This window comes from Vitis vinifera, chromosome 8 (assembly GCF_030704535.1).
Source record: "Vitis vinifera cultivar Pinot Noir 40024 chromosome 8, ASM3070453v1".
Taxonomy (NCBI): domain Eukaryota; kingdom Viridiplantae; phylum Streptophyta; class Magnoliopsida; order Vitales; family Vitaceae; genus Vitis; species Vitis vinifera.
Window position 1 is genome coordinate 407,060 of NC_081812.1, and position 25,277 is coordinate 432,336.

Genomic DNA, 25,277 nt, shown 5'->3' on the forward strand with positions numbered 1-25,277 from the left:
AAAAACTATTTAAAAAAATAATTATACAAATATTTTAAATTGATAAAAATTGAACACATATAATGGTACTGTTCTAGATGACATGTAATATTTTAAGTTGAATTATAATATACTAATATTTTAAAATAGATTATCATATTTTTGGATTGCATACCATTCATGTTATATTATATATAAAAGATTTGTATTATTACATGAAAATATGATGTCTTAAGTTAGATTATCATACTTCTTAATATAAATTACATTTAGAGCTAGGAAGTGTAACACTTGAAATTTTAAGAAGGTAGGTTCACCTTAAAAATTTAACCTCCTTGAGAATTTTGCAACAAGGAGCAGATGCAAAAGAAAGACTCGTATGCTACTAAAAACAGAAGTCGCTAACCAAGTGACGTAATGGATTTGCGATTCAGACTTAGTTGATTACATTTACTAGTTCAGCTGCAGACCCTAAGGTTGCAGGCCCACCTTTCTCAAGGAGGGAAAGAGCTAGCTCACATTCATGCCATCCTCTCAATCCATTGGCCAGTTTTCTTAGTGTTTCTCGCTTTACATCCCGAATCCACGTTGGCGCAAGACTCACTAATAAACCCACTAAACAAGAGACGTAGGATTTCCAAGTAGCAGGATCACATCCAAGTGATATGTTTCCCTCCAATACCCCAGCCAAAAAGTCCAGGTGAGTCCTGACAATACGAGCTCTTATAGAGAATGTCCATGAGGGAGGTCTTGCCCCAAGACCCCATATAAAAGAACCAGACAAGACCAATAAATATGCCATGGCATATCCCTCCATTATACGGGAAACAGAACTCACCTCACCAAGTTTCTCTTCCCTTGTGGAGAGCAGCCAGGTTGGGAGAGTCTCCTGATACAATTCTTGGACCAGTTGAATGCCTCCTGTCACACATAATAGGCTAGCGCCAAGAGTGGCCACCTCCTTAACCTTGGTGGTGGCTAAGGCTAGAGATGATTGACTAGACTTCAATTGTTGGGAGTCCTTGCTAGCCCATCTGGAAGCCAATTCCCGAGCAAACTCAGCTACAAGCCCTATAATCACATGATTTACATATTGGACATTGTGGATAGTCCGACAAGACCGGAGGTAAAGGAGTCCAGGTGCTATGGAAGGACAAACACAATGAGCCCAGTTAATGTCACCCAACAGACCAACAACTCCGTTTTGACTGGCTAATGGAGACTTTGAAACATGGAATAATCCAAGGAACGAGGTGAAGCAACTCCTCAGGAGCTGGGCAACAGCTTCTTTATCTTGTCTGAATACAGAGAGAGAACATGATCCAACAATGAAATTATGCCAACGGCGCACCTTCTGCACCCACAAGGAGCCAATTATAGGCATGCTAGGCCAAGGGCATGATGATGCACAGTTTGCCAAGGAAGTTCCAGCAACAGCATGGATGTACTCCAACCTCTTGTCCAGTTTGAATGTAATCGTTAAACTGACAAGAGCTGCCATTGGCAATGGAAGCATTGCAGTTGAATCCCCTACAAAGCACATAAGATATAGTAGGGTTAAAAACTTACGATACCCAATACAATAAATATTATACTTTTTTCACATAAAATGATTACCTATTGCCTTATTTATAGCACATTATGCATGTATAATTTGACTTACATGATACATAATATGCACTTGCGGAAGCATGCTTCACTAAGTTCAATATAATGCTACATTACTTTTTAAAAGATATATCAATGATTAGAAACAGATAACAAAAATGAAAGGCAGTGTAATTATTGTTCTAATAAATATTGAATATGCATTGTCCAAGGCAAGCATGGAAGAATAAAAACAGAAATATAATTATTGTACTAATAAATATTGTATATGTCCAACGCAAGCATGGAAAAATAAAAACAGATGTGCGATTATTGTTCTAATAAATATTGGGAGGTGTCATTCAAATGGAACATATATTAGTTGAGTGATATAAATGTTGAGAAGAATGAAAAGTTTTTCTTAATATATTTATTTTTCCATTTCAGAGTTTTCCTCCGTTTAGGGAATGGTGGTGAACTATGAAAATTAAAACTTAAGATGAAACATGAGTGTATATTTGAAAAGTCTATAGAAGTACTATACATGATCATAATTCCAGTTTTTATCATATTGGTTGGGACTTCGAGAAACATGGAACTTTGGCATGATAATATATTAGTTGACTAGTTGGAGCTAAGAACTAAAATTTACAATTTGTGAACTTCATGAACACATGCATTAAAATGTCATATTTTGTTTGGTTTGAACATGATTCTGATTGATGAACACCTACATTGACCTTGTGCAACACTACAATTTTGATTAAACTAATTAAATAGTATTTTGTACTTCATTCTTGTAATTTATGGATCTATTTATTGTTTTGCTTCTTTGGGTGCCCCTCACAAATCAGCGGTGGTTTGGGACAGGGCAGAGGAGATTTTTCGGAGGAGATTAGCTATGTGGAAGAGGCAATATATATCTAAAGGAGGGAGACTCTCTTTCATTCGAAGCACTTTGTCCAACATGCCTATTTACTATATGTCTATTCTATGTATGCCTAGATCGGTTAGATTGAGACTTGAGCAAATCCAAAGGGATTTCCTTTGGGGTGGGGGGGCTTTGAAGCGAAAGACTCACCTCATTGAGTGAGTGGTTGTATGCTTAGAGAAAAGTAGGGTTGGTTTGGGCGTTGGATGCTTTTCTATACTTAATAGAACCCTTTTGGGTGAATGGAGTTACTGCTTCATGGTAGAAAGGGAAGCTCTTTGGAAACAAGTCATTAGTAGGAAGTATGGAGTGGAAGAGGGGGGTGGTATACCCGTGAAGGAAGAGAGGGTTTTGGAGTGGGGTTGTAGAAGGAGATTAGGAAGGAAGGTTCTTTATTGAGCAACAACATTGTGTTTTCCATGGGTAATGCTAGAAGAGTTAGATTTTGGAAGGATTCTTGGTGTGGTGATAAGGCTTTATACTACGCTTTCCTTTCTTTGTTTGCTTTGGTAGTTTCAAAAGAGGAGTGGGTGGCGAAGGTTTAGGACCCTTCAGTTGAGGAGGGGAGTTGGAGTTCTCGCTTTTCTAAGGCTTTCAATGATTGGGAGGTAGTCTTGGTGGAACGGTTGCTCATGACAATTCAAGAGAAGGTTAACGCAGAATTGGAGGATAGGGTGGTTTGGAAAAAGACAAAAAGTGGGATTTTCACAGTTAAGTCTCTTTACAGTGCAATAGAGCCAGGAAATACAATCTGGTTTCCAAGGAACATCATTTGGTGTCCTTATGTTCCTCCCGAAGTGGGTTTTTTTTTGCTTGGGAAGCCTCGTGGGGGAAAGTTTTAACATTGGATCAGCTTAAATGGAGGGGCTGGACCCTAGCTAATAGATGTTTCTTTTGTCCAGCTGAAGATCAATCTACTAATCACATCTTAATCCACTACACGAAGATTAGGGTTTTGTGGGAGTTATTATTTGCTCTCTTTGGGGTGACTTGGTTTCTCCCTTGCCCTGTAAGGAAGACTCTCCTTGGATGGTACGGGTCCTTTGTTGGCAAGAAGCGCAAAAAAAGCTTGGAAGCTGGCTCCTTTATGCCTTTTTTGGGTGGTGTGGAAGGAAATAAATAGGATAGCGTTCGACAATGAAGAGTTTTCAGTTCATAGGTTGAAGTATTCTTTTGTGTAGTTTTTGGTCTTGGACAAAGTTGTATGTAGATGCTGGACCTTTACTTTTAATCGACTTTTTTGATTGGTTGGGTTCTAGGTGAGGGCGAGTGAGGTTTTTTGTATTTCCTCCTTTTTTGTTCTTCTTTGCCTTATGGTCCCTACTATATATTTCCTGTATGCCTTGGGTTATCCTCCAGGCTCCCTTTTTCTAGTTTATACATTCTCTGTGTTTACTTATCAAAAATAAAAAATAAAAAAATTAGTGTTTCGCTTCTAAAGAAAACAAAAAAAACTTGCTATACAGGATTGGATATGTGATGAATACAAATAGAAAAAGCATACACAATAATGCTCTTTCAGATGTCAACTATGGGTTTTAGCTATAAAAATGCAAGAACTAGAACAAATAAAACTGATTTATAGAATGAGCTTTACAGTCATAAAGAGCTCCAACTAGATGGAAAAAGGGAAAAAGATTTTTTTTTTTTTTTTCAAAGGAGACAAATGTTTGCACCACCACCATTTAAAGCTCCACCTTGGATCCTGTCAGAGCTCCAAATTAAATTAGGAAATGTTAGGCACCCTATGAAAGTGAAGTGTTACCCCCCATACTTTCCTTGTATCAAGATTAATTTTGGTGGCTTTATGTGCAAAAGAAGGAAACATCAGCAGTTAGCATTACTCAGGAGTCAGGATCATCAAGGGGAAACCTTTATTTCCCTGACTACTTATAGGACCTCAGAGAAGGACCTGCCAGAGCAATCAAAATGCAGCATAAGCAAATCGATTTGGAAGGTGAAATTCCTAATTTGTCATTAAGGTCTAAGCAGGTGAACACTTGATTTCATTGAGCATATGGCCTCTAGGCCAGGAATACCAAATCAAGATCCTTAATGCTTTTCAATAAATAAGGCCATATCACACTTACAGGCGGCAACAAGCCAGCTTCTTGGCTAGCTTTTGTAAGTGACGACACTTACCATGCTTGCAACTCCTTGGATGACATAGAATTTAAATATAACATATAGAATGCCAAATCAGATCTAAATGAGTATGGGGTGACATGAACCTTCACATAAAGAAGAATCCATATATGATATTTTGTTGTTTTAAGAAAACAAAGATTTGTCAAATAAAATGGAAAAGAAAAAAAGGCACACATCAAATGATAGAAGCCAAAAATAATAAAATAAATAATAAGGAAGAAAAATATTGTATGTTTCAAAAAGATAACAAGAAGACATAACAAAGTAGTTGTCAGATTTACCAGGACTACATCTGGGAGCATCAACGCCTATGGCTGCAAGTATTTCCTTTATTTCAGATTCAACTGATAGAAGGTTTGCTGCTGGACTAGGCCAGTCCTTTCCGTTCATTGGGACTAGTTTCCATATACCACGAGAAACTTCTGCAGAAAAGTAACTAATAATAACTACAAGAGAAGCAGGCAGAAAGTCAACAAGGTCCCTGAGACCTGCAAGCATTAAAGGGCCATAAGAGATATGCTGAACAATGAAACGTTTAATTCTTATGGAATCCCTTAAAACTAATTTGTTTTCCAATATTGCATTGTAAATGTTAATTTGCTGATTTAGAACAAAAGATGTTGAAAAACTGAATGATGGGCTTAAGAACTATCCAGACAGCAGAAAAATATAAAGGAAAAAAATAGAAAATATGGGCACTGGGCAATAAATAAAGGCTATAAGATAACAAATTTTAACTTACCTGTTGTCAAGTCCCGTGATGAAAGTATTCCATGGGCACAAGCTGTTAAAATTGCCTCAAGCACCAAAGGGACAGCTTCCAACACCTCCCATGCAGGGAGCATAGGCCTTTGGTAAGCATCTTCTCCAGTACTGGCAGTGCTCCCACTTATGCTACTGCCTGATGGTGTTGAAGGATTACCTGATGAGGCCCCACTTTTAGTCATTTTCCAGTAAATCATATTTAAGATCTTATTAGCAACTTGATGAACCGGACTTCCATTACATAGGCCAGATAGAGTTGAGGCAATACAAGATCTGTTTTGACAATACCAGGCTCGCAATTTTGGATAAGAATCTATATACACAGGTTTATCTGATGTTGATTCAATCCGGTTCAAACTGCTACTCGTTTCATCATGCGCAGCAGAATTATGTGAGGCAATACGGTTATTGCGCAATATCAAAAGATACTCCAGAGTAAGCTCACTACCAATTGCTCTTCCTCGTCCTGAGATACACTGCTCAAGGGGGGGTTTATAGAATTTCCACAGACGAAGAAGAAAGAGAAATGCAGATGAAAAAACCATGTAAATTGAGAGCTCATCGCCCATGCTTGATTTATGATTTGAGGTTGGTGTGACTGACCCAAAAGCCTCACAAAGCGGCATTAGAGCAGCTGCAACTTCAGGGACCTGCATGGAAAGACAGTTTGAATCCATCAAGATTCAAAAGCTTTAACTTCAGTAATTGAAAGTGAATACTGATAATATGCTTCAGATAAGAAGTAATAAAGGCATCAAACTGGAAAGTGTATTTTATACAGAGGCAGTGACAAGACAGCTGATCACTGCTTTCTATAATGTCCTTTTGAATGAGTTGTGGCAATACATTGACTGCCTGATAAGGTTTCAAGATTTTGGTAGGAAAGATATTATACAGAGAAAAGTTTTATGGCATACTGACAATTTTCTTTTGGTGTTTGATGGGAAATATGGTAGGAGATTTTGAGGCACAATGTCTTCTTAGCAACCTTGCATATGATCTTGTAAGAGAGGAATAGGAGAACCTCCGTAGGGTGCGGATGCTTATTTTTGTGTTTCCACACCTTTTTGTTTTTTGGTTGCTTGTATACATCGTGTATACTTCTCTTTTTAATATAATTGCCCTTACCTATCAAAAAAAAAAAAAAAAAAGGGAGGATATTGGGGGATCAGTATTACTCTTGGAGCTATATGCATTTCAGCTCCTCTATTGTTATCAATGAATAAAAAGTCTGTAACAGAAATTAGTTTGATATCCATGCATTGGAGACGGTGTATTCTATGTTTACTTGGAGAACTATGATCTAAAATGCTCTAGTCCTTTTGGTTGCATCAACCTTAACCTTGAAGAAGGTCTCTTGGAAAATCAGATAGCTAGGATTGGGGGCACTTTTACTGATCAAGCTGCTGCTTTGATGGACTTCTTCTAAGCTAACTGATCATAGTTGGGCCATTGAGGTTGAGATAGCAGCATTATTGTTGCCTGGGCTGCACAGAGAGCACTCATGGATGTATGCTCATTGACCTTAGTGAACTTAAGACTCTCAAGGGAATATACTAAATGCCTTTTAGTTGGAGAGAAATATCCTCATATCAAGAAGCATACATGTTTGCCAAGAGAGGAGCCTCTTCTCAGCTGGAGTTTGTTTGGAGCTTTTTCCCCACATAGATTAGTAGTGGTTAGAGGGGTTTTGTTTTCCCTGTTATTCTTCTTATAGGATCTCTTATCCTTCCTAATATTTCTCTCCTATGAATATCAATCTCTCTCTTGTTTCCTATTAAAGGGGGATAAAAAAAGGAAAAGGAAAAACTAATTCTCAGGCTTCTTTCCCATATCATTTTGCCAGTGGAATGAAAATAAAGCCAAAAACCAGAAAATAAAATAAAGATAAAAAGTGCAAAGCACCAACACCATATCATGCCAACAGTGGATCACTGGTAATAAACAACAATACTAGCTGCATATTGCATGATGCATGAACTCTGAAGAGTCTGAACTAAACCCATTCTCAGCAAGAGTAAAAAAATGCAAATTGAATTTATTTGTAAAAAAAAACACAACCAAAGGAATTCCCAAGGAGTATTTCACTTACCACACCATGCAAAGAAAGTATATGCACAGTATCAATAGAGGAAGCCCCAAAAAGAATGGCACTTAACATGGGCAGGTAATCAATTAAATGGCTCCTTGTTCCAGTAAAATTGGGAGGTATAGGAGGAGAGAGAAGCTTCACCATAGAGTGTACCACATGTTCCTGCAAAGAATCAATTGTTTTGAGGAAAATATTAGTTCATTTGCATTTAGAAACAGATATAAATTCAACTTTCACATATTCAACATAAGTTGCAATGCCAAAAGTGGAAAGTTAAAAACTGAAATGTATATAGAGGTTGTTTTACATGGCTAAACCTATTTGCAACAGCAAGAATGGTATAACAGACTCTCAAGTTAATTATAATCATTTTTGGGGACAGGGCAGGATGATTTTTGGCAAAAGAGAAGTAGAAGCTTTTTTTCCTTTTTTGATAGGAAAACAAGAATATTATTAACAGTGCTAAACCAAAAAGGAGAAGCAAATGTGATTATTGTTTTTAACAAACACGACATGCAATTCTAAATTAAGTTAAGATGTCCTTTCATTAGATTAATAGACTAAACAGAATGTGCCTTTAGAACAAGGAAATTAGTTCTCATTTTCTGTTGCTCTTACTGAGAAGTATGAGAGAGCCAAACATCTTCCCTTCTTTTTTTTGAAACTCAAACAATATCGTTTTTAGCTTCCCTTTTAATAAACTTTCTGCGGTTCAGAAAGGTAACTACTCAATCTCGAGACTTCTGCAAACTGTAAGCATATCCATGACAATTTCACAGTTTTATGAAGGCTTCCATAAGGATCATCATTTACCCCTGTCCTGGTCATCAACAATTAATCAGATTTGAAAATTGTATTATATAAACAAGTGAGATTATTAAGCACATTTAACCCCCCCTCCCCCTTAAGAATAAGAGGACCGTACAAATAGTGGAATTTGTATATCTTCAATAAAGTAAATGGATGGGCTACCTGAATATTCCATCCACGTCTGAGAGATGCACCACATAGAATCTTTGCAGCCGCTGACTTCTCCTCTTCCGAACCATTTAGTGCAACATGATATAACTTCTCTAACTCCGCTAAACTTGAAAATATGAGAACAATTCAGAATTTCAATCAAACAACAGATTAGATAGTACTGCAGTTAAACCAAGATATCTTTTTAAATACCTTGATGCAGGAATCGCAATAAGAGCATCAATCAGAGGGCCTGTCAAAGGAGCTCCTTCCATAAATGTTGACCAAGGAGATCCTTGAATTGGTGATGAATCTGACATTGAGATTACAGATGCAGACACATAGCCAGGCCAGAAATATGCTGATGTATCAATTAACTTTCTTGCAATGCAAGCTTCCACTATGAGGTGCCTCATGTTGCCACCTAAAATGCATAAACAATTAGGTGGAAACAAAAAGTAAGAAAGATAAAGCAACAGAAAGTTGTGCAAGTAAACCAGACACATTTCTATTTAATACTTGCATGAAGTATTAATTCTACGTAATAATAATTTGTAAGACCAAAGCTGAACTTTACACTAGAAAAAGTTACCTGATTTCACAATGGTATTGCCATGACTGCCTCCACCTAAACTGTCCTTACCATTCTTGGAATTAGAAATGAAGCCTGCTGCTTTTGCAGCTGCAAGATTTGCTGCATCAGCAATTGATGAGGGAGGGCATAAGAGTGCAGAAAAGTGTCCAAGGACTTGAAGAGAGGAAATCAGTCCATGTTTTCTTGAAGCATGACATTTCCTATCCATTTCATGTCCATATCCAATCTCTGTATATCCATATTCTCTACCTCCTTGAGAAGAAGAGTTACAAGAATTGACCTCATCCTCCAGAAGCTGAGTAATTGCCAAGGGGGCAATAGACAAAAGCATACAAAGACGGGACTCAAGATGTGGAATAGGTCCTTCCAAAGGATCACGCTCCTGCAAAAAAGCATGAAAGAGAGTGTAAGAATCAGTAAGTTTTTTCTTCCAAGAGAACCATTGCTAGTGTAGGCTTATCTATACTCGCTGCACAAGCCGAAGGGCTGAAAGCCAGAGCGCTAGGAAGGTTTCTTGCCAGCTTGCCCGATTAAATCCTTGTAGCGTACGAATAGTTTCTGCATTGAAATTAGAAATAATAATTGCCTTGCAATACTCAACATATTATATTTCTTTAATTAAACTGTGAAAAATACCATAGAAAATTAAGTAGGCAAATGTCATGTGTGAGCTTTATAAGAGGATTCACCTCTAAGTATGACAATAGTTGATCTGACCGGAAGGTGTTTTACATCCATCACATTCTCCATATAAATATCAAATGGAACCCAACACGCAGACTGAACAGCTTCAAAATTGCAGCCAGAGACCAACTTATTTGACCCAATATCAATAAGCATTCCAATGAGCTGGTGCTTGTTCAACTGATACTCAAAATCCAGAACTCCTCGGATGTTTGCAGAAAGTCTTACCAAAAGTTGATTAGCAGACTTTAAAATTGATGATGCCAGTTTATGAGCTTCAAGAAACTGAATCCTTCGCAGGAGGCCATTGAAGCCTTCAGGCCTATTCCAATTGGAGAAATATAACATATATCATTTATGCAATAAAAACATATCTACGTATAAAACAAAAGCCACACACAACCACAGCAATAAGACTGACAAGAAGAATTCACCTGACTAGTGAGGTAAAAGAGCCTCCACAGGAATAGATATCCCAAAATGAAAGCCACCAGCTCACATTGATTTTATAATTTCTATGATAATGCATCTCTAGATTACATCTTTTACTGAAGTATTACATACTCATAAAAACAATAACCCAATAGAATGGTGAAGGCAGTAACATGGAAATCAGAAAAGGAAACCAACAATACACAAAATGACATGCCTAAACCTAGTTGATTATAGTAAAAGAGTGGTACAAGGGTGCTAGGAGAATTTTAGTTGGCAAAAAGGAAAGCAAAGAAAGCAATGATACTAAAAATGTCTATGACATTGACAATCTATCTTATAAAATAGGGGTAAAAAGGGAAAGAAATATATAACAAGAATTTTAAGTTAAGGGAATTTGAGAATCGAACCATGTAAAATAGTGCAGAAAAGGCAAAGATACAAGTCTTAGAGAAATAAGAGATTAAGAAATGATGGAAGAATTTTTTTTATAGACTTTAATAAACAGTGCCTATGGAACTTATTTGTTGAACTCAAATATTCTACAAGATTAGTCATCAAGGCCTTCCCAAGAATTATGATCATTGATGTTATAGAAGCATGGGAAAACATGATAACAGAGAAGATGCTCAATGGCATTTCTCATGAGGCCAGGAAGAATATGGGCAATGATGGAATATATTGGTTGACTCATTGTTCATCAAAAAGTTAAGGACGAAGAAATGCCCGATAACATAAAGGAAATAAGCTATGGTGCTATATATAAGAACAAACTTGATCCAGAGTTGCACAAACTCTTATAGTATCAGAACACTAGTCATGCGATGAAGTTATTTTGAGAGATATTATTCAAAGGCTAAGATACAAAATGAGGGCACAGAATAAGGAAGGATGGTTGACTACAGAGGTAATAGTTTTATTTTAGGAAAATGAAGGAAAGGTATAGAGAAGTGAGGACATACATCCATGTGGCACTAATCGAAGCAAGCATATTCAGGTTTCTAGACAGATAGTAAACCATTTGAGAGAGAGAGGGAGAGGGAGGGAGGGGGGAGAAAGAGAGAGAAACAAGTATCAGTTAGATTTTATCAAGGACCATCGGATGGGGCAGAGAGTAGCATGAGAATAACAGGACGAAGAAGTTAATTTCCAATAAAAATAAGATTGTACCCACAATAATTTCAGAGGTCCTCTCACCCATTCTTAATTCCATAGTTACTCCCTCTAAGACTAATGTCTGTCCACTCCAGCCCATGCCCAAAAGATTATGTAAATTTAAAATATGGCGCCAAAAATGGTCAAATTTAATTTTCATGATATTAAATTTTCGTATGCCATTTGGATGCTTAAATATGACACTGGACAAAATTAAGCATCAATTAGTTTTTATTTTTGGGTTTGTCTGGTCATTCTTTTAACTCATTGAAGAATTTGGAAAATTAAATTGATCTTGGTAGGAGTTAAAATTTACTTCAGCAACAAGTTGTCCATGTTGGCAAATTAATGCATATAATAGAAATAAGGAATGGTAAATATTGATAGAAGGAAATGCTTAAAAGTTTCCGTTTTAATCTGGATCCAGTCATAAATAAAGATAGGATGATTGAAGAGGAGGATAAATAGGGAGCTGGAGAAGAAGTTAAGAAGTGCTTTTGGACAATCGTGTGATTGCTGAATACCAATCAAGCTAATGGGAGAACTTTATAAATGAATGTAATGATGAAAATGGATGAGACAAGGAGATATCCAACCAAAAGTGACCATTTTCATCTGTTTTTTCATGTAGAGGATCATTTTTAAAGTGCAAAAGGGGCATAAACTTAGTTCACATGGGGGTGGGGGCGGGGGTGGGGGTGGGGGTGGCAGGCAAAGAAACAGAAATGCCAGAAATGCAGGGGCAGAAACAGAAAAAGCACTCTACCCACAAAGAAGGGAAATTGAAAAGGAAGTACATATAAGATTGGAGCTAGATGCATGACTTCTGTGCTTTTTCTTTTCTTTTCCCTTCTTTTTAAAGGGAAACAACAATTCATTGCATTAAAAAGCTAAGTAAGACAAAGGATGAGGAGTCCTTCCAAAAGTAGAAGCCTGAATCAAAAAAGAAAAGTATACCCATATGTTGAATGGCAAGACATAGTTTAATAACATGAACATACCTGAAATAAAGATGCTGATATGAGAGACTCATGAGTAGCAGAAGAGGTTGAATGACAATGGGTAATTTAAGATGGCTTGCTCATGTAAAACTAAATGCACCAGTTAAGAAGAGTATCTTGGTTCAAGTTGAAATTGTTACAGCAACAAGGGGAGGAGTAAAAACGGCATGAGGTTCGAGGAATGAGAAAAAACATTATGGCCTATGAGTATGACTTGATGGAGGAAATTATGTAGATAAAGACTAAACAACAAAATGTGACCACATAGCCGATTTCAATTCTTTTAAGGATTTTTGGGATGGACCTGAGTATATACAAGCATTCGTGCCTAAAATGTTGACAATGAGTTCCCTAGCACAACTACAACAGGACAAGCCTATCAATGTCAAATGTATGATGTTAAAATCCCTAGTAAATGGATTATAGAATACAGAAGGGCTATCTAAATTGCTTCCTAGAATCCTTCAACTGAAAGCATGATGAAAAAGAAAACATATGTTTCTAGGTTTTTCAAAAAACAAGTGTTTCAAGGTTAAAAGGTAAAGCACCCAAATCCAGTTATAAATCATGTGCTCACACTTTATCTGTTCAAAGTGAGACATTTACCCAATTCATTTGCATTTCCTTCTGACAAAGTATCTAATGAGGATGATCAAATGTTCCATGAGTATGGCTTAATGTGATGCAAAATATGGGTGATCTGCAGTGTTCTCCTATACCCAAGCAGATAAATATGAGTTATGATTCTTGGATTTATTATTGACAGATTGGGTTGCTTTTCTAATTTTACAAAAATTTTAAATCCAGACATCCAAAATTTGGTGAAACTCGTTGCAAAGCAAGAAAAGTTTGGTCTTCAACTTTCAGAGAATCTCCACAGGGCACAACCTAATGCTAAAGACAAGAAACAATATCAAAAAACAAGGTGATTAACATAAAATAAAAAATAAAATAAAAAAATAAATAAAACACCAAAGAAAGTATTCAGAAGCGAAACTACACTTAGCCTACCATAAAATTCACAAACATGCATAAACTCAAGAAACCTTCAAGCAGTGATTCTTGCTGTCATTTTGCTTCTTCGTCCAAAATTGAAAGCAAACAAATGAAATCTCTACTGTGAATGTACAATATGGCATTTCTTTAATGCTGTATACCAAAAGAAAAAAGGACATGGCTTATTGTGCTAAAAAAACAAGTGAACCAAAAATATCCATCATGCATAGGATTCCACCTCCTAAGCCAATCCTACCAGTCATATTAGATGCAACAAATTATCTGAGCACAAGAGAAAATGAACTACCACTGAGATACTCAAGACTACTGACTACAAAAGCAAGAAGAACAATAAAATGGTTAAAAAAATTGAACCGTCAGAAAAATTTAAGCAAAGTACTTGGTATCAACTAAAGCTTTGTTGAGTATTCGAGAAATGTGCCAATCCAATTCTAGAAATAAATAAATAAAAAAGAAAAGAAAAGAAAAAGAAAAAGAGGTTACAGTAGGGGAAGAATTGAAGAAAAACAAGATGAGGAATGGTGGTGCATACATGTTCAAGTGGACAAGGCGGAGCAGAACCTTAGCTTTTCTATTTTCCATTAGTGTGCCTAATACCTCCATCGCCAAGAAAGAATTTGTTCTCCTCATTTGCTCACGATGTTCACTTTGCTTGAAGTTTTTATTTCCTTTAGAGTCGATGTCCATATTCAGGTAGTCTCCACTCCTGGCAACTCCACTTGCTCTGTCCAGAAATGTCACTGGCAAGCCCCAATCATCCAAGGTGCTATCTAATAAGCCAACAACAATGCTGAAAAAGAACAAAACCATTGTATGTCCAAGCTCCAGTACATGAACCTGGTAAGTCTTGGAAAGCTGAAGGGCAGCATCAACTGATTTGATTATCCTGCAAAACAGGAAAACATGAGTTCAGCGGTTTATTGATGTTGATTAGTTGTCTGTCTCTACATGCTATTTCATTACATTTCCAATAACTTCCTTATTTTTAGCAAGCCTTTGGAGCAAGGTTACAAAAACTGGATCAGTCCCCTTGGAATCAGAAATGAAAATTGAAAACTGCCACCTTTCTGTTAGAATTTCAACAGAAACAGGAAAACCCAGTAAAACCAAGCAAAGCGGGTGGGATGGATGAACTAGTTTCATGCAGGATTTTGAGACCCAGCTTCACTTGAAAACTTTATAAGACCTAATAAATATGGATTTAAACTCAAAAGCAAGTCTAATATAAAACTAGATCTCCCATGCGATCATATTCAATTTGACAATCATATTATATACTATTAAAACCGAATTATAATGGTTTCAGTTCAGAAACCATTTTTGCACCAAACCTCCTGCAAAATTATTAAATCCACGACTACAAAGAAGGAACTATTTATGAAATTGGGACTTGCATACCCTCCAGGATCTATTAATTCAATACACTACAAATTGAATTGCAACCACCTACCATTTTGGGATGCTTCGTCCATCTAGTGCTACAAAAGTCAAAGGCAAACACTCAAAGGTTGCGAGAATATTAGTGGTGAAGTCAAAAACAGATCAACCATATTCCAACAAATAAGTGTAGCTTGATCTTCCACAACATATCATTTCCTTACGAAAATATTTTGCAAGTGCTTATAAAATGTCTTCTTTATACAAGAAATACCCACCCAAAGAGGAAAACAGTTACATGGATGGCGAATGTCAGCTACTGCTGTGTAAAAGAAAGCATAAAAACTTGAAAGTAAAAGTCAAGACATAAAGACACTTACCTCTCTTTGGAAGCATCTGGCTCCACCGGATGAAATGAGAAAGCATATCGACTTAAAAGTTCAAGATAGAGTCTATAAGCTTCTGGTTGAGACCACCGATGAGGTATAATCCTGTAAAAAGGACATGAGGTCAGGGAAATAAGAATGTAAAAGAAATGGAAAGACAAGAAAATTTAACTTTTTGAAAACAATCCTTTTCAAGTATGAAAGTTTAAGACCCCATGTTTCCCAGCTAATTAAGTCCTGGTCAATGATCCTATGCTGGAACCAAAACAATGATGTTCATAGACAATATAGGGCACATGCTGCTGGAAATTTAAGATGGAGATAGAAGGAAATGCACAAACTATCAGTACTGCTGCTTAGATTTCATAAAACCTACGAAGATTTGCAATCAAAAAGTACAAAGCTATGCTTAAGACAATAATGCCTCCCTCAGCAAGTCTGGACTGAGTGATGCCCAAGCAACTGTATACTTTCATTTTCAACTCAATAAAACTTTCCACATTCAAGGAAGTCGATGATACACATAAAATAAAAATAAAAAAAGAAGGAAGTGTGTAGAATGATCTTTTTAAATCCTAACTGTGGAAGGAAAGAAATAGGTTAGCTTTTAGAGGGGGTCTTTTGGCTATTCAGACTCTTAAGAACTCTTTTGTATGTAGTTTGTGGAGTTGGGCTAAGTTGTATAGGGGAGAGGAGTCCTCTTCACTTCTAGGCTTCTTGGAGTGGGTAGCGGTCCCCTAAGGGCTGGTGAGGTGTTCTTGTCTTTGTTTTTTTGTCCTTGGGGCTGCTTAGTATACCTTTTGTATGCGGTGCAGCCTTTTGACCTTCTCTAATATATTTTCTGCTATTGCCTATCAAAAAAAAAAAAAAAATCCTAACTGTTGGATCCTTCAACCTCAAAAAGAGAGTTATTGTGCACCCCAAAAACATCATTGAAGCAATGCCTGGCCACCACTACCTAGCTTAATCCCAATTTAGGAGGTAGATGGTCTTGCTAATGAGGCAACAACAAGGGAATCACCTCAACTATGTTCGTATGTAACACAAATCCTAGAATGATATTAATCACTTCTTCAACAACCGAAGTTTTTGTACAATTGAAAAACCAGAAAAGCACTGTTGCTAGTAACTTACTTTGTCTATATTACATATATCATACTAGACCATGGAATAGGCTTAATTTCACCTATCATAAAGATCATCAACAATTTAATGAAATCAAACACAATAATTTTTTCCAATCCAACCTTCTTTACAATACAGTTGTAATTTTCAGTATTACCGTGTCTATATTACATGGATCAAAGTGTCAAATTCATCTATTTCCCAAATCTTAGGAAAAAAAAACATCTCTAGATCATCTAATTTCCTTTTCCTCACATTCTATCTCACAGGCCAAATAGAACCATACAACTAAGCTAGGATGCTGAACATGAGCATAAGGTTCTTTTATTTGTTGGACATTCCCAATGGTTACCTATCATACCAAACTCAAACCCTAGTTATATCATATCCAATGAAGTGACCATGCAACATCTACCACAAACACAGCAATGTATATGAATTTCACTGATCACTTTCTGAAAATACACTGTCAGGCCATTTGTTTTGCCAATATTTACTTCTTCTCATGCCATGAACAAGCAATTCACATAGACCTATGATATTTCTACATTCTTATTGTCATTTCAGCTTTATGAGGAAGCAATTCATGATACCCAAATGCAAATAGGAAGCAATTTTTTTCAAGATTTATATTTTCAAGGGAAGCAAAAGAAACCTGGAAGTGAGCTGAGAGAGGACATGGAAGTGAGAGAGAAGGCCGCAGGAGATGGCATGGTCCAAGAACTTCCATCTAGAGGGACTGTTTTGGGTGAAACACAGCTGAGACACCAAAACTTGCCCTAACTCCACACTCGGCAACACTAGACCTGCCGACTCCACACATTCCACCACCTCTGTCACCCATATCAGTGGAGGCTCCCTCCTCTCCTGGCATGATTTCAGAGCCTCCACCACTCTTTGATTGAACAAGGTTGGATAACTTGCCATTTCCAATCACCACCATCTCCAAACCTGTCAATCTGTTAAGTGCTTTGTCTATGCTCTTTGCTATGGAAAGTGTGATTTATATTGATCATTTTCTTTTCTTTTCTGTTTTTCTTTTAGGTAGCTGATAGATTCTCTGTAGGTAAAACAGTTACTCAGGCCCAGTCTCTCTGGCATATGTAGTAACTGCCTGCTACTGTGTCCTTACTTGCCAGGTGGCCCTCAAATGGACTTCACTTACCTAACCACCAATGCTGTTTGCAAGTGGACCACTCTCCTTAACAATGAGTCATATGGATGTGACTGGAAACTAAAAATTTCATTCCAATTCAAAGCTGCTCCGTCCTCACCCAAAAACACAAAAAACTTCCGACCAAAGAAAATTTCCCATATTCAAGGAAGTTAATCATATACGTGTGAGTGTGTGCATGCTCGAGCAGAAGAGTCAGAACTATATAGAATGATGTTTTTTTTTTTTTTCAATTCTTCAATACGCATAAGAAAGTTCTTGTGCACCCCAAAACCTCATGTAACTCTGCTTGGCCACCATTGCCTAGCTTAATATCAATGCAGGATGTAGATGGTCTGTCTAATGACACAATTACAAGGAAATCACCTTGACTACATTCATTTGTAACACAAACCACTTAGAACCCAAAAATTTTATACAACTCCAAATACCGTACTTTGTCAATTATTGACAATCACATCATACTAGACCATGGAATATGCTTAAATTTTACATATCATAAAAATCATGAACAATTTAATGAACTGCAACACAATCATTGTTTCCAACCTAAGCTTTCTTTTCTTTACCGTTTTCATCATCACCATGGTCTATCTTACATGAATCAATTAAAACAGTTGGATGCTAATGGTTTTCTAGGCATCATATCCATTTAATTCCCAAATCTTAGGACACAGGAAGACCCCTAGATAATCAAATTTCCCTTTCCTCAATTCTGTCTTATAGACCAATTTACAGTACATAATAATTTTCCTTTCCTTCATTGCACATCCTTAATCGACTTGAATATGTATAAATTTGATCCTTTAGTCTCTGAAAATACACATGCCAGGCCATTCATTTTACCAACATTTACTTCTTCTCGTGCCATGAACAAGCAATTTAAATAGGCATATAGGAAGGAGCAATTCACGATACCAAAAATGCAAACATATCAACATAAAGCAAAAAAAAATTCCGGAATTATTACTCTCAAAAGAAGGAGAAAGAAACCTGGAAGTGAGAAGAGAGAGGACATGAAGGGGAGAGAGAAGGCGAGAGGAGAGGGCATGGTCCAAGAACTTCCACATAGAGGGACAGTTGTGGGCGAAGCAGAGCTGAGACACCAAAACTTGCCCTAACTCCACGCTGGGCAGCCCTAGCCCCGCCGAGTCCAGGCATTTGACCATCTCCGTCGCCCATATCAGCGGCGGCTCCCTCCTCTCCTGGCAGCGTTTCAGAGCCTCCTTCACTCTCTCCTCGAACAACGTTGCATTACTCGCCATTTCCATCTACCATCACCTGCCTGTGGCAAATACTACAATGCTGTTTTTGCTTTGGAAAGTGTGATGGATGATCTCAATCTCATTCATATGCAGCCGAGGTCAGTTGTTGAGCCTGGTCTGGTAGCTGCCTGCAACCTAGATTAGGTGGTCCTCGCATGGAATTCATTTACCTAACAACCCAAATTCATCAATGCCGCCACAGAAAATGTTTGATTCCATTTTCTTCTTCAATTTCTGTTTTTTTTTTTCTTAAATCATATCTATTTTTACTTTCCATTTTGGATTTATCCGTTAAAAGGGCAGAAATAATGTCCTTTTTATTTTTTTTAATCTAACCATTTTCGACTTTTTACTTGAGAAATAACATATTTTTCACATTTCCAGTATGTAATTAAAAAAATAGTTACTTAAAAAAATAAGAATATTTTTGTCAAAAATAAAACAAAAAAGAATTAAAAATTAAAATTTTAAATCTAGGTATTCAATGAACTTTTTAATCAGACAACTCTTCTATGTTCCACCTACTCAAAGTAACGAGTCAATGATTTCTAGATCAATTTTTAAAAGCAATTATTGAGAGGGACTTGGGATATTCTCGTTGAATAAAAGCTTATTTGCAAATTAGAATATTTTAATGTTTTTAAATTTTATTTAAAATAAATTTTATATAGTACCTTAATTTTAATTATTTTTTATATTTATTTTTTTATTAAAAAAATTATTCTTAAAAATAAAAACAAATAAAATCTATTCTCAAAGACTCCCTTAAAAAAAACATATTTAACAATTAAATTTCAAATAATCATTTTTAATTGCTTTAAGTTATTTTTAGTTGTTTTTATTTTTTTTAAATATAATTATATAAATATAAAAAATAATTAAAAATAAAATACTATTATTAACCTCAAAATTTATGTTAATGATACTTTTAGTCCATTTATTATTTAATTATTAATTATTATTATTTTATTATTATTACTTTCCTTTCTTTTCTCTCTCCTCTCTCTCTCTTCCCACTCACCCCACCTACTCCCCCATTCTCTCTCCTCCCGTACCTCCCCGCTTCCAAGACCACCGACCCTCTCATTTCCTCCCATTTTTTTATTTTATTTTTGAAGTTCTTTTTTTCTACCCACTTTTTCTTCATTTTCCCCCTCCATTTTTGCTTCATCTCTCCTCCTCCCACACGCTTCACAACTCCACCCAACTTCCAGCTACACCACCTCACCCACACCTCCCCACGACTTACTATCCTTCTTCCCTTTTGTCAACCTAGCATGCAATTTTATAAATTGGTTTCTAAATGGGGTTTTCCAAGGAAAAAGTTGTTGGGGCCACCTTTGGAATGCAATGGTCATGTCCCATCATTTTTATTTTTTTTATCCTATATGTCAAAATTAAAATTCTCAAAGATTCAGTTTTCAAATATTTTTTTAAAACTCAGTTATTTTTAAGTTCTTCAAAATTCCAATTCTTGAATGTAATTTTTAAGTTTTCATTCTCAAATAAGTTATTCAAAATTCGAATTTCCAAATTTTACATTTATTTATTTAATAATAATAATAATAATAATAATAATAATAATAATAATTATAATTATTATAATGTTATTTATTTATTTTTTAATGCTCCAATTTCACGATAATTTTTTCAAAAATTCCAATTTCTAAATCTAATTTCTAAACTTCCATCTTTAAATAATTTTCCAAAGCCCCAATTTCCAAATTTATTTTTTTTTAAAAAAATATTGTTTCTCAAACAATTTTCCAAAATTCCAATTTTCAAAACTTTAATCTTCAAATAATTTTCTAAAGTTCCAATTTCCAAATTTAATTTTTTTAAAATTCAAGTTCCAATTTCCAAATTTAATTTTTAAAAATTTCATTCTCAAATAATTTTCCAAAATTCTAATTTTCAAAACTTTAATCTTCAAATAAATTTAATTTTTAAGATTTCAATTTTCAAAACTTCAGATTTTCGAATAATTTTAATTCCACTCAAATTTTCCAATATTTTTTAATTATATCACTCTGCATCCTTCATTAGGGTTTTAAATCATTAAAAATTCCGTTTTTAAATAAACTTGCTACATTTCTCTTTAGGTAAGTACTTTCACAAATTTTCTTTGATTTTCAAATATTCTTTTGTTTCTCTTGATTTTAAAAAAGTATGAAGGCAATTTTCATAATTCCAAAATAATGGAATTTGTGGGACTAATTCATGCAAGATAAATTGAGCTTTGGTGGGGGCCCTACATATGAGTTTTCTCTTCTGATTGTCAACTGTTATGTTTAATGAATATTGCTTAACCTCTGTCTTGCTCTTTGGTATGCATGTGATAATTTTATACTTGAGCTAACCTTGTTTCCATGATAGCGCACTATTACTTGTTGCTAAGGTATGATCTTACTCCCACTTTGCTTATTCTTATGCATGATTCATTTTATTATTTGATTATTTCATTGGTAACCATTAATTTCCTTATCAATTGTCACACTTGCCCCACCTTATTTAATAGAGATCTTATTATAGGGCTTAGAGGGGTGTTACGCCTCACCGTCATACCTTCCCAATAGGTAACCTGACCCTCGGACCCAGACTCGGTTTTTCACAGACTTGTTTTCCTTCAGGAGTCACACTTATGATTTTTCTTTTTTATTTTGTTTTTCCCTTAAAAAAAATTAAAATAAGTGGCGACTCCAAGTCTTTTTCTAAAAATCAAATTTTCACCAAATAAATAAAAAGTGAATCTCGCCATTGAATGGGAACTCATAGTGCGAAAATGCGAGGTCCACACATAGAGAAATAGGAATATAAACAAAAAATATTCATTTTCATTTATCATTCTCGTGTACCAAATATGAACTAAATGATTAAACTTTATTTATTGAGGAAAAATATTTTTCTTAATTTTATTATTTAGAAAAAAACTCAAAAGATATTCTTTTAAAAAATTATTTTCAATTATATTTTTTTTCCTTCTCATTTACATTACTACGAGATATTGACATGAAAACAAATAATGTTTCAACTTTATGTTTTTCATTGCATGCAAATACAAGAATTGGAATTGTCATATTCATTTATATTTAAGGATAAATATAAAATGAAAACAAAATATTAGTTTACATCCCCATTTTCATATGGCAAACATGACTTAATGCTATTGTTTAATTGGTGGGATATAATAAAATAAGATACTAGATATAAATCTTAGATATCATATCTCATTGGATAGGAAATGCATATTTTAATATATGATTTCCAATGAAATATAATATCTTAAGGCAACATATCCGATGATACTTATATTTAGTTTGTAGCCTCACTTAATCACAATGAAAAGGAACTCTCAATCTATCTTAATAAATGTTCAAATACAAAGAAAGGTTATGATGAATGACAAAGGTGCACTAAAGGATATGCAAGTGAAGAATTAATACACCAAATGAAAGAAATGAAAACTTTGAATGAAAAACAGGTAGGTAGGCAATTGGTTGCAAATGTTCTTTTACTCATAAATGAAGTAAATATCTCAATTTATAGGTTTCTAGCCTCGAGGCACCAAAAAAGGCCAAAAGTAGCCTCAATTGATCCAACTCCGGTTCTTTTACTCATAAATGAAGTAAATATCTCAATTTATAGGTTTCTAGCCTCGAGGCACCAAAAAAGGCCAAAAGTAGCCTCAATTGATCCAACTCCGGTTTGATCAATGACTAGCTGTTAGGCAATAAATACATGATAAGTGACTATTAGGCCTTAACAAGTAAGACCTACCCCTCGACCAAGAGAGGTCTTACTCTTGACCGGGAATGCATAGCTACTAGAAGAGAAATAATATTTTTTGCATCCCTTAACTGGTCCTCAATCGGAAAGACATAACTGATCAATCGGTACCCTAATCAGTTGAGCCAGTTGACTAGTTTCCTTGATTGGTTCACATATTTTGCCCTAAAAACTTTTTTTTTTTCTTTTTCTTTTTCTTTCCCTTCTAACACTTAGGTAAGGTTTTAAGTATATTAATATGTCGGTTTTAAAAAGTTTGCCTAAGGTTTGTATGAAAAAACTCGAGTTTTAATGAAAATTTAACTTTAATGCATAAACCGAGTTTCTAACGATGCATGAATTGATATGAAAATCCTAAGTGCACCCATGCATTCACCTTACATATATTTTCTAAGATTAAATTGTCTTCCATATGCCTCGATCTTACATTCATTTTGTTCTTTGATGATTTTCTTGAATATCCTTTTGAATTTTCAAATTAAAACTTGAAACTCTTCTCATTCAAAATTATTAGCAATTTAATCATGATTTGTTATCATTAAAACGTAATTAGGAGAATTCTTGGGGCCAACACTATTCTATGTTTGGTTGAACATATGATATCATGACCATCCAAATATAAGATAAAATATGTTGTTTCATCTCTTATTATATCTCATGTTATATTTAACAAACCAAAACCTAAATATGTTTACTATAATTAATATTCTAAAATAATTAATAACATGAGCATAATACAAATTGAAAACATTTTATGCATATTTCAATTATGTGCACAATTTGATATATTTATTTGAAAATAAATTAAAAATAACAATTTTTCTTATGTTTGATTCAAAGTTAAAAAGAAAATCAAATATACTAGAAATTTAATTTTTATAATTAAAATTCTAAAATTAAAATCACATTTTAAAATTATTTAATCTTTATATACAAGAGAAAAATAAGTGAAATATTTTTTTTAAAAAAAATATAAAAATAATTTATTAATTTAAAATCTATTTTTATTTTCTTTCATTTTTTATTTTTTTTTTATTTTTTTATTTTCTCCTCTCAGTGTCTAACAACCAAACATATATTGCAGCCATGAATGACGACCATAGTTACCTTGGCATGTGATTTTGAGCCTAATCTAAGTAATTTTTATTTTTTTAAAAAAAACTATATATTATTATTTAAAAAAATATTTTTTAGAGACAATGTTTTATAAAATATTTACAAAAATACAACACTTTTAAAACCATTTTTTATTTTACATATTGCGTTTTTTCAAAATGAGATTTTAATATTAATAGGATTTATAAACTTAGATTAAATTTATATATTTATTTTAAAATCATCTTTTCAAATAACGATTTTGATGTGAATAATTGTAAGGTGAATTAATTTTTTTAAAATACAATTTTAATATAAACATAATTTAGAAACAGGAATATAAAAAAATGTTGTATTTTGGAAAATAGATTCATAATTATGGATTTTTTTTTATAGAATTTTTGTTTTAAAATTACATGCGATTGTAAAACAAATAAAAATAAAAATAAAAAACAAAAAAAAACTCCCAAATATAAATTGTATAAAATCCTTTATAATTTAGCCTCTTTTTTTTCTTTTCTTTTTTCTTCCATCAATTGTCATCTTTGATGTCAAATGAAGGTAAAATAAACTTAAAAAAGAAAAAAAAAAAAATCTACTTTTTCTCATCTCTCATCCTTGATTTAAAAAAAAAAAAATTATTGTGTTTGATTTTACTTTAAAAAATGAGAAGGAAAGTTAAATATAATTAAAATTAATAATAAATTTATTTATTTTAAAATTATTTAATTTTTACAAAAAAAGTGTTGAATAAGTAAAATGAGTTCGAACTAATATATAAAAAAATTTATTGACTTTAAATTTATTTTTTATTTTCTTTCTTTTTTTTCCTCTATTTTTTTTTCTATTTTTTTTTTTTTTTGTATTTTCTTTCAAACTTTTTGTGAACCAAACATAACTAAACTATATTTAATAAAAAATAAATAAAATAATGGAAATACAGCCCCCTCCCCACTTTTTTATTTGGATTACATTATTGGAATGAAAAAATTGGTAGATTGGTGACATTATTATAAAATAATTACTTAATTAGGCAAAGTATGTAATTTCATATTTATTTTGGACACACAAATTCATAAAATCGGCGAGTCAATATTATTATCAAAACTTTCCATTTAAATAATTAATATAAATAAATATTTTCACTATTGAAAATAATCATATCTATTTTAGAGACCCTAATAAAATGAAATTGATGAGTAGGTGTCATTATTGCAAATAATCAAGCAAAATGAATAATAACATTTTTATTGGAATAATAATAGAAAATATATAATTATAAAGGTTCTTCAAAAAATGTTTAAGACACAAAATGGCTTTGAAAGGAAAAAAAAAATTATTCTTCAAACCTTTTTCTCTCATTTATTTACCTTATGTTTACTTCAAGGAAATAGCTAAAAGAAATTAAAATATAATTAAAATTAGTTAATAACTTACAAGCTTTAGAATTTTTCTTTAGTTCTCTTTTTCTTACATTTCTTAGGGACCAAACATTCCTATAAATCACCATGGAAGAAAAAAATATGTATTAAAAAGTAATTTTCTTATATTTGATTTTACTAAAAAAATATAAATTAATTAATTAGAAATTTATACTTTTTCATTTTTATGTAAGAGAGTTAAAAAAATGGAGTGAGTTTGAAATAGTATATAATTTAAAATCCATTTATTTTATTTTATTTTATTATTTTTTCTTCTATTTTTCTCTTTATTTTCTTTATTT

At 33.8% G+C, this 25,277-nt stretch overlaps 1 protein-coding gene across 3 annotated transcripts; it reads right to left on the reverse strand.

The window, feature by feature from the left end:
* Nucleotides 1–381: 381 nt before the first annotated feature.
* LOC100258764 (mediator of RNA polymerase II transcription subunit 33A) lies at nt 382–18,916 on the reverse strand. Of its 3 annotated transcripts, none has more exons than XM_010654797.3 (12): nt 18,402–18,916; nt 15,104–15,214; nt 13,879–14,232; nt 9,747–10,063; nt 9,524–9,615; nt 9,055–9,439; nt 8,676–8,886; nt 8,475–8,589; nt 7,503–7,664; nt 5,388–6,060; nt 4,927–5,067; nt 382–1,509 (listed from the first exon to the last, which is right to left on the reverse strand). In XM_010654797.3, the coding sequence occupies exons 1-12, from the start codon at nt 18,677–18,679 to the stop codon at nt 416–418; spliced, it is 3,933 nt and encodes a 1,310-aa protein (XP_010653099.1). In that variant the 5' UTR covers nt 18,680–18,916; the 3' UTR covers nt 382–415. The 3 variants fall into 3 exon arrangements, with proteins under 3 accessions (XP_010653099.1, XP_002264843.2, XP_010653098.1); XM_002264807.4 differs by having other exon boundaries at nt 4,927–5,133; XM_010654796.3 differs by having other exon boundaries at nt 4,927–5,133; nt 16,890–18,916.
* Nucleotides 18,917–25,277: the final 6,361 nt, after the last annotated feature.